General features: G+C 41.0%; 3 protein-coding genes and 4 non-coding genes across 7 annotated transcripts; 1 reads left to right on the top strand and 6 right to left on the bottom strand.

Moving 5' to 3' along the window:
• Positions 1 to 100: 100 nt before the first annotated feature.
• Positions 101 to 173, top strand: TRNAR-ACG. The gene has a single exon. It is a non-coding gene; the product is annotated as a tRNA-Arg (tRNA).
• A 735-nt stretch (positions 174 to 908) lies between these two features.
• Positions 909 to 3,201, bottom strand: LOC111795666 (subtilisin-like protease SBT4.3). Its single transcript, XM_023678210.1, has one exon. The coding sequence runs from the start codon at positions 3,180 to 3,182 to the stop codon at positions 954 to 956; it is 2,229 nt and encodes a 742-aa protein (XP_023533978.1). The 5' UTR covers positions 3,183 to 3,201; the 3' UTR covers positions 909 to 953.
• A 414-nt stretch (positions 3,202 to 3,615) lies between these two features.
• On the bottom strand, positions 3,616 to 3,687 carry TRNAE-UUC. The gene has a single exon. It is a non-coding gene; the product is annotated as a tRNA-Glu (tRNA).
• A 122-nt stretch (positions 3,688 to 3,809) lies between these two features.
• On the bottom strand, positions 3,810 to 3,881 carry TRNAE-UUC. The gene has a single exon. It is a non-coding gene; the product is annotated as a tRNA-Glu (tRNA).
• Positions 3,882 to 3,976: 95 nt separating this feature from the next.
• Positions 3,977 to 6,871, bottom strand: LOC111795635 (subtilisin-like protease SBT4.3). Its single transcript, XM_023678172.1, has 2 exons — positions 5,816 to 6,871; positions 3,977 to 5,266 (listed from the first exon to the last, which is right to left on the bottom strand). The coding sequence occupies exons 1-2, from the start codon at positions 6,788 to 6,790 to the stop codon at positions 4,022 to 4,024; spliced, it is 2,220 nt and encodes a 739-aa protein (XP_023533940.1). The 5' UTR covers positions 6,791 to 6,871; the 3' UTR covers positions 3,977 to 4,021.
• A 418-nt stretch (positions 6,872 to 7,289) lies between these two features.
• Positions 7,290 to 8,224, bottom strand: LOC111795006 (subtilisin-like protease SBT4.9). Its single transcript, XM_023677228.1, has 2 exons — positions 7,529 to 8,224; positions 7,290 to 7,340 (listed from the first exon to the last, which is right to left on the bottom strand). Exons 1-2 carry the CDS (start codon positions 8,222 to 8,224, stop codon positions 7,290 to 7,292), a joined length of 747 nt encoding a protein of 248 aa, XP_023532996.1.
• A 327-nt stretch (positions 8,225 to 8,551) lies between these two features.
• TRNAE-UUC lies at positions 8,552 to 8,623 on the bottom strand. Its single transcript has one exon. It is a non-coding gene; the product is annotated as a tRNA-Glu (tRNA).
• Between the last annotated feature and the right edge of the window lie 727 nt (positions 8,624 to 9,350).

The following is a 9,350-nucleotide window of genomic DNA, read 5'->3' as shown; positions in this document are numbered from 1 at the left end:
GAGAACTGTATGTAGAAACTAAGAAAGCGTTTTTTTTTTTTTCGTTTAAATACAGAAGATAACAAAAATATTAAATACAAGCTAACCAATTTCCAAAAGTGACTCCATGGCCCAATGGATAAGGCGCTGGTCTACGAAACCAGAGATTCTGGGTTCGATCCCCAGTGGAGTCGCTTTCAAAATGTATATTAACTTCTTTTTAGTTATAACTGCCATTTAATTGGGCTGAAGAAATAAGCTTATTATTTACATATATGAAAAAATAAAATGTATATTAACTTCTTTTTAGTTATAACTACAATTTAATTGGGCTGACTGACGTATTATTAAGAAGAAATAAGCTTATTATTCACATATATGAAAAAATAATAATAATAATAATTGTAACACTTATTGCAATAAAGTGAGAATGAAATTAAAATTTGTAGTCGATAATAAGTTATATAAGATATTTTTCTGTCAATGTCTAATTTTCACAAGTGACATCGTACAAATAATTATTAAATGGTATTAGAGTTTTGATAGCATTCTAACATCTCAGTATAAAAGTTTAAATAAGAAGTTTTAAAAATTTTTGGTTTTTTTTCTTTGCACATGGTAAATGATGGTGGCATACTAAAAAAATATAACAAATCTATTCATACAATTAAATAAAAAAAATATAACAAATCTATTCCTACAATTAAATAAAAGTGTCTATAATAGAGATTAGTATTAAAAATATTTATAGTTTTTTCTAATATTAAAATAATAATGAAATTTTGTCGTTAATTTTAAATTTAATTTATATTTAATTTTTGGTAGTTTTACCTCTAATGGGATAATATCAAATCTTTCAACTATCCATGCTTTATATCACCTTTTGAAACAAAATTAAATCTATAATTAAGAGAATTAATCCAAAACGCTCCAAATAAAATTCACTTACCATTTTTATTTTGAATCCCACAATATTAGTTTGAGATATTAGAGAGTGGTGGTTTGACCATCACAACAATCGGACTCCTAACTTCATGGTTCGGATCACTCCATATTAATGCCGAAGAAAGAACAATCTCAGTTGGAATTGCCCCTCCGGCCACCGTCACAACAAAACTCTTCTTCTCATTCAAATTTCTAAACCACAGTTCCTGAGGCTTAACACTTACATTAAGTTTTTCCAGCGACTTCAAAACATTAACTCCAGAAAACAACGAAATCTTCGATCTATAAGTTGAGTTCGCAACCCCAACATTAGTTAAAGTTCTTTGAAACTTAACCACAAACGGTTTCATCGGTAGAACATGAGCCACCATTGCAGGATAATTCAAATCTCGAGCAAGATATTTCGTAGAAGTTTTCGAACAAACACTATCGTTTCCCACAAATGCTTTCATCGTCTTTGAATCATACCCCTTTGCACACAGCACATTCAAGTGATCTTTTTCAAAAATTTCATAAACAAGTCCGGGTTCGATTGCTCGATTTGGATCGATTAAACCCGACCCGTAAAGAAATTCACGAATTAAAATTCCATCCGTACGAACGATTTGTTTAGCCGTCGTCATGATGGCTGATTTGATCGCTGCCGGCGACCAATTTGGATGGAAACTCTTTACATAAGCGGCGACACCGGCGACATGGGGACAAGACATGGAAGTGCCGGACAGAATCGAAAATTCGACAGATCTTTTGTCTCCGACATTGCCGGAAGGAGCCGCGATCGGAGAAAACGAGGCGAGGATTTCGACGCCGGGGGCGGCGATGTCGGGCTTCAAGATCTCCAGCATCCACATGTTGGGGCCGCGGCTAGAGAAATCGGCGATCGTCGGCGCGTAAGGATCTTTAGTAGCGACGCTTCTAAAGATCGTGACATTGGGATTTGTTGCAGAGATTGCGTAATTTGCAACACTTTTATAATCCGCCATTTTCAAAGCGATTGCAGGGAAGGGAAGAACGAAGGAAACATTGGCGGCCTTGTCGTTAAGAACAATTCCTCCGGCGGCTCCGGCGTTGAAAGCTCTGGAAGCGCCGTCGAAGGCCTTGCATTGAACGATCTTCCCTTTCACCAACAATGGATCCAAGCAACCATCTCTGCAAATTTCTGCATTTTTTGATGAACAGTTTCTGGAAGCGTTTGTTGCGTAAATTAATGGAACGTTTTGGTTTGGAGCGAAGGTGTTGACGGAATACCCATTCACGGTGTTTCCGTCGCCGAGAACAACCTTGTCTACGATGGTTCTGTCTGTGTTGGTGGCGGCGACGGTGAACACCCACGGAACTACACTTCCCACTGTTCCGTCCTCCGGCCCATAATTTCCGGCGGATTGGACGGTTAGGATTCCTTTAGCCATCGAGTGGTAAGACCCAATTGCCATCGAGTCCTGTTCAAAATTAAACCCACCGGCTCCGACAATTGAAATCGTGATAAGATCCACGCCGTCGGCGATGGCGTCATCAAACGCCGCCAGAATATTCTCATCTAAGCAATCCGGATTGCAAGCTTTATAAACCGCTAGTCTCGAAGAAGGAACTGCTCCCCTGGCAACTCCGCCGGCAAGTCCATAAAAACCAGTCGTTTTCCCTGATTTTCCGGCAGCCGTAGAGGCGGTGTGAGAGCCATGGCCGACGTTGTCTCTGGCGGACATGGAGGTGTAAAAACGAGCTCCGATCACTTTATTGTTGCACGTGAAATTCCCTCCTCCAGCACATGTACCTCTCCACCGCGCCGGCGGTGGACCTATTCCCTCGTCGTTGAAGCTTTCCAATTCCGGCCAAATCCCCGTGTCGATTGACCCAATTATAACGTCAGTTTCACCGGCGAGATTTCTTGTGGGTTTTGCAGGGAATCCCAAATAATCCCATGATCTTGTCGTCTGGGTTTTGAATACCTTACTTTCGAAAACAGAAACCACGCCGTCCATGGCGGCGAGTTGCTCTGCTTCACCTCCGGTGAGTTTCGCAACAAATCCATTAAAGCTTCTTCCATAGCTACGAATGTAAGAACCTTCCATTACGGAAGAGGATCCAATCACCGAACGAAGAAGATTCAAATGGTGGGTCGATTCCGCCATTGCTCTGTTTTGGATTGCGCCCATGTAAACAATATGAGCTTTTCTTTCCGACCCATTTGCAGAGGTGAAAATGGCGGCTAAAAGGGCGGCGATGAAGGAAAACAATATGGGAAAATTGTCGGGCGCCATTTTTAAGAGCTTCGGTGCAGAGATGATTGAATTTAAAACGAAGGAAGGGATGAATGCGAGTGAAACAGAGTGGCGCTGCCATGAATGGTAGGGAGATTATCGTTCCAGAAAGGATTTGTTAAGCGGACATTGAAAAAATAATGAATTTTTGTTTTCAAGTTTATAAATTAATGATTTTTTGTACATAATTATTCATATTCCACTTTTGACTTCATTACCACCTCTGTTAACCATTAACCTGTCCCGATTCATCCTTATGCTTACGTCATTATTCTTAATAATTAATATTAAGAAATTGGGCTTTCATCGGTCCAAGTGCTATTTGGGCTTTCATCGGCCCAGTTAAATCGTAATTCTTAATAATTAATATTAAGAAATTGGGCTTTCATCGGCCCAGTTAAGACTAGGCTTCAATAATACTGAAATAAAAAAGTTCCGTTGCCGGGAATCGAACCCGGGTCTCCTGGGTGAAAGCCAGATATCCTAACCGCTGGACGACAACGGAATTGTGGTTATAATTAAAAATGGCTTTTCATCGGTCCAAGGCTATTTGGGCTTTCATCGGCCGGCCCAATATAATACAGAAATAGAAAAGTGGCCGGCCCAATATAATACTGAAATAAAAATTTCCGTTGCCGGGAATCGAACCCGGGTCTCCTGGGTGAAAGCCAGATATCCTAACCGCTGGACGACAACGGAATTGTGATTATTATTATAATTTTAATATTAAATTAACTAACCATCCATTTTCATATAAAATTAATGAAGTTTTAGAAATAATGTTAAATCTAACAAACAAAATAATTGTGGTCAGCATTTTTATTTGGAAGTCCATGTCATTAGTTTGAGGTAGGAATAGGTGGTAATTTAACATTCAGGACCATTGGACTTCTAACCTTATGGATCCCGTCACTCCAAATCAACGCCGAAGAAAATCCTGTCCTCGCCGGAATCGACCCACCAGCTACTGTCACGACAAAACTCTTCTTCTCATTCAAGTCTCTAAACGTCAACTCTGGAGGCTCAACGCTTACATTAAGCTTTTCGGATGACTTCAAAACATAAACTACAGACAACGGCGAAAACTCTGACTTATAAGTAGAGTTTGCAATTCCGACATTGGTCACTGTTCTCTGAAACTTAACGGCAAACGGCTTCATTGGCGGAACTTCAAACACCATTGCCGGGTAATTTAAATCTTGTGGAGAGAATTTAGTCGAAAATTTCGAACAATCACTCTTGTTTCCTGAAATGCCCCTCACTGACTTGGAATCGAACCCATTCCCACACAGAAATTTCAAGTAATCATCTTCAAAAATTTCGTAGACAAGTCCGGGTTCGATTGCTTGTTTTGGATCGATTTGACCCGACCCGTGAAGAAATTCCCCACTTAGAAATCCGTCGGTATTGGTCATTTCTTCCGCCGTCGTCATGATGGCCGATTTAATCGCCGACGGAGACCAATTTGGATGGAAGCTCTTTACATAAGCAGCTAAACCAGCGACATGGGGACAGGCCATGGAAGTGCCCGACATTATTGTGAAATTGACAGTTCTATTGTCGCCGGGAGTGTCGGAATTTGGTGGTTGAGGATTAACAGAGGCGAGGATTTCAACACCGGGGGCGGCGATGTCGGGCTTCATGATCTCCGGCAACAAGAGGTTGGGCCCGCGGCTGGAGAACTGGGCGGCCATTGGAGCATAACCATCTTTAACGGCGACACTTTGGAGGATTCGGACATGGGGATTTGGTTCAGAGATTGCGTAATTTGCTACTTGTTCGTAAGCTGTTAAGTTCAAAGCGATTGCAGGGAGGGGAACAATGAACGAAACATTGTCGGCTTTGTCGTTGAGAACAATGGCGCCGGCTGCTCCGGCATCGACGGCTTTGAAAATTCCGGCGAAGCTCTTACACTGAACGATCTTCCCTTTCACCAATTTTGGATCTAGACAACTGCAAACTTCCGGGTTTTGAAATGAACAGCTTTTGGAAGCGTTTGTTCCATAAATCAATGGAACATCCTTGTTTGGAGTGAAGGGGTTGATTGAATAGCCACTCACCGTCTTTCCATTACCAAGAACAATCTGGTTCAGAATATAAACAAAACAATGTTAGTAATCCCGACTTATCACCTTAATTAATCGACGTGAAACTCTCTCTCCAACAATTCTCTCCTCGAATAACGTACATTATAGAACCTCTCCCGAGGTCTATGTAACCCTTAAACCGCCTCTCTTTAATAAATACTCGACTCCTTTCTCTGGAGCCCTCGAACAAAATATACCCTTTATTTAACACTTGAGTCACTTTTGACTATGTTTTCGAGGTTAGCAACAATCTTCCCCTCGTATAAAGTACAACATAGAGCCTCTCCTGAGGTCTATGTAGCCCTGGAACCACCTCTCTTTAATCAAGGCTCGACTCCTTTCTTTAACGTCCTGGACAAAGTATACTCTTTGTTCCACACTTGAGCCACTTTTGGCTACCCTTGAGACTAGCAACTTTTGATTTTATTGACATGGTTAAGTTAAGACTGTGACCTTGATACTATGTTAGGAATCACGACTCTTACAAAGGTATGATATTGTCGACTTTTAAAGAAAAAAAATTTGGTATGGTATGAGTGAGCAAACCTCGTCTACGATGGATCTATCCGTGGTGGTGGCTGCGACTGAAAACAGCCAGGGAGCTACACTTTCCACCGATCCGACCACCGGCCCATCATTTCCGGCGGACTGGACGGTCAGGATTCCTTTAACCATGGCGTGATAAGCCCCAATGGCAATGCAGTCGACTCTTAAATCAGACAAATCGAAGCCGCCAAGTGAAATGGTGATAATATCGACACCGTCGGCAATGGCGTCGTCAAACGCCGCCAAAATTTCGACATCTGTGCAACTCGGACTGCACGCACTATAAACTGCAAGTCTTGAAGAAGGAACGGCTCCTCTCGCAACTCCGCCGGCGATCCCATAAAATCCGTCCGTTGTCACTGATTTTCCGATCGCCGTGGAGGCAGTGTGAGTGCCATGGCCTTTGTCGTCCCTCGCCGATGAGGAGGAGTAATAACGAGCTCCAATCACCTTATGATTGCACGTAAAATTCTCTCCCCCGGCACACTCCCCTCTCCATTTTTGCGGTGGCGGGCCCATCCCCTCGTCGTTGAAGCTTTCCGATTCCGGCCAAATTCCAGAGTCGATTGACCCAATTATGACGTCAAGTTCACCGGCGAGATTTCGTTTGGGTTGTTGGAACCCCAGAAAGTCCCATGATCTTGTCGTTTTGGTTTTGAGTTCCTTGCTTTCGAAAACAGAGACAACGCCGTCCATGGCGGCGAGTTGCTCTGCTTCACCTCCGGTGAGTTCCGCAACAAATCCATTAAAGCTTCTTCCATAGCTACGAATGTAAGAATCTTCTGTTACGGAAGAGGTTCCAATTACCGATTGAAGAAGATTCAAATGGTGGGTCGATTCCGCCATTGCTCTGTTTTGGATTGCGCCCATGTAAACAATATGATCTTTTCTTTCCGACCCATTTGCAGAGGTGAAAATGGCGGCTAAAAGGGCGGCGATGAAGGAAAACGATATGGGAAAATTGTTGGCCGCCATTTTTAAGAGCTTCGGTGCAGAGATGATTGAATTTAAAACGAAGGAAGGGAAGAATGTGAGGGAAACAGAGTGGCGCCGCCATGAATGGTAGGGAGATTAATGTTCCAGAAAGGATTGGTTAAGCGGCCATGGAAATGAATCGAAAAATAATGAATTTTTGCTTCCAAGTTTATAAATTAATGAATCTTTGTCCATAATTACACATTCGACCAAGGATTTTTTTTTTTTTTTTTTTTTTTTTTTTTTTTTTTTTTTTTTTTTTTTTTTTTTTTTTTCTCTCCAACAATTCTCTCCTCGAATAACGTACATTATAGAGCCTCCCCGGAGGTCTATGTAACCCTTAAACCGCCTCCCTTTAATAAATACTCGACTCATTTCTCTGGAGCCCTCGAACAAAATATATCATTTATTTGACACTTGAGTCACTTTTAACTATGGGTTCGAGGTTAGCAACAATCTTCCCCTCCAATAAAGTACAACATAGAGCCTCTCTTTAGGTCTATGTAGCCCTTGAACCATTAATCAAGGCTCGACCCCTTTCTTTGACATCCTGGACAAAATATACTATTTGTTCTACACTTGAGCCACTTTTGACTATGCCTTCGAGGCTAGCAACTTTTGATTCTATTGACATGGTTAAGTTAATAACGTGACTTTGATATTATGTTAGGAATTACGACTCTTACAAGTGTTATTGTCGACTTTTAAAGAAATTTTTTTTGGTATGAGTGAGCAAACCTCGTCTACGATGGATCTATCAGTAGTGGTGGCTGCGACCGAAAACAGCCAGGGAGCTACACTTTCCACCGATCCGACCACCGGCCCATCATTTCCGGCGGACTGGACGGTCAGGATTCCTTTAACCATGGCGTGATAAGCCCCAATGGCAATGCAGTCGACTCTTAAATCAGACAAATCGAAGCCGCCAAGTGAAATGGTGATAATATCGACACCGTCGGCAATGGCGTCGTCAAACGCCGCCAAAATTTCGACATCTGTGCAACTCGGACTGCACGCACTATAAACTGCAAGTCTTGAAGAAGGAACGGCTCCTCTCGCAACTCCGCCGGCGATCCCATAAAATCCGTCCGTTGTCACTGATTTTCCGATCGCCGTGGAGGCAGTGTGAGTGCCATGGCCTTTGTCGTCCCTCGCCGATGAGGAGGAGTAATAACGAGCTCCAATCACCTTATGATTGCACGTAAAATTCTCTCCCCCGGCACACTCCCCTCTCCATTTTTGCGGTGGCGGGCCCATCCCCTCGTCGTTGAAGCTTTCCGATTCCGGCCAAATTCCAGAGTCGATTGACCCAATTATGACGTCAAGTTCACCGGCGAGATTTCGTTTGGGTTGTTGGAACCCCAGAAAGTCCCATGATCTTGTCGTTTTGGTTTTGAGTTCCTTGCTTTCGAAAACAGAGACAACGCCGTCCATGGCGGCGAGTTGCTCTGCTTCACCTCCGGTGAGTTCCGCAACAAATCCATTAAAGCTTCTTCCATAGCTACGAATGTAAGAATCTTCTGTTACGGAAGANTTTTTTTTTTTTTTTTTTTTTTTTTTTGACTTCATTACAACCCCTGTTTTAACCATAACCTGTCCTGATTCATCCTTATTTTCAACTCATTTGCAAAATATTACGTCATTATTCGTAATAATTAATATTAAGAATTTGGGCTTTCATCGGTCCAGTAAAGAAAAGGCTATTTGGGTTTTCATCGGCCCAGTTAAGACAAGGCTTCAAAATAATACTGAAATAAAAATTTCCGTTGCCGGGAATCGAACCCGGGTCTCCTGGGTGAAAGCCAGATATCCTAACCGCTGGACGACAACGGAATTATGGTTGTAATCGTTGAAATTTATTTTTTATAAAATATATAATAAATTCATATAAACAAAATATTATCAAATTAAAATATATGTTATTATTTGATTAAGCAATTAACATAAATTTTACTGGTGGTTTAATCATTACCACAATCACTCTTAATCTAATAATTTTAATCACTCCAAATTAGTGTAAAAAAAAANTTTTTTTTTTTTTTTTTTTTTTTTTTTTTTTTTTTTTTTTTTTTTTTTTTTTTTGTTGAAATTGCTCTTTTGGCTACCATCACAATAAAATTATTCTTTCATTCAAAATTTTAAACGGCAAGCTTCGAGGCTCAACACTTACGTTAAGGTTTTTCAGTAATTTCATAACGTGAACCTTAACAAATGACAAAAACTTTCAACCTGTGTTTGAGTTTGTAACCCCAGCATTGTTCACTGCTCAAAAACTTAACTACAAACGATTTCATTAATAGAACTTGACCCACCGTTATAAGTAATTCAAATCTTCTAGAAGTTTTTGGACAAACATTCTTGCACAATATTTTGCACTCTCTCTCCATCAAATTCAAGTAATCTTTTTCAATAATTTCATAATTAAGTTTGGATTTGATGGCTGGCTTTGGATCAATTTGACCCGACCAATAAAAATAGAGAAATAAAGAAAAATCTACTGTATTAATGGTCAAATGCATAATCGATCCTCTACTTGTTTTGAAAGTTTTTTTTTATAATT

This window comes from Cucurbita pepo, chromosome LG05 (genome assembly GCF_002806865.2).
Source record: "Cucurbita pepo subsp. pepo cultivar mu-cu-16 chromosome LG05, ASM280686v2, whole genome shotgun sequence".
Lineage (NCBI taxonomy): Eukaryota > Viridiplantae > Streptophyta > Magnoliopsida > Cucurbitales > Cucurbitaceae > Cucurbita > Cucurbita pepo.
Note: the sequence above shows the minus strand (reverse complement) of the source record. Positions and strands in the feature narration are given on the sequence as shown.

Bases quoted from the DNA above. Each gene is read 5' to 3' on its own strand.
- LOC111795635 (XM_023678172.1), bottom strand. From the start codon at position 6,790: ATGGCGGCCAACAATTTTCCCATATCGTTTTCCTTCATCGCCGCCCTT. The intron at 5,267-5,815 runs GTTTGCTCACTC...ATTCTGAACCAG, and splicing joins ATAGATCCATCGTAGACGAG to ATTGTTCTTGGTAATGGAAA.
- LOC111795666 (XM_023678210.1), bottom strand. From the start codon at position 3,182: ATGGCGCCCGACAATTTTCCCATATTGTTTTCCTTCATCGCCGCCCTT.
- LOC111795006 (XM_023677228.1), bottom strand. From the start codon at position 8,224: ATGGACGGCGTTGTCTCTGTTTTCGAAAGCAAGGAACTCAAAACCAAA. The intron at 7,341-7,528 runs GTTTGCTCACTC...TATTTTGTCCAG, and splicing joins ATAGATCCATCGTAGACGAG to GATGTCAAAGAAAGGGGTCG.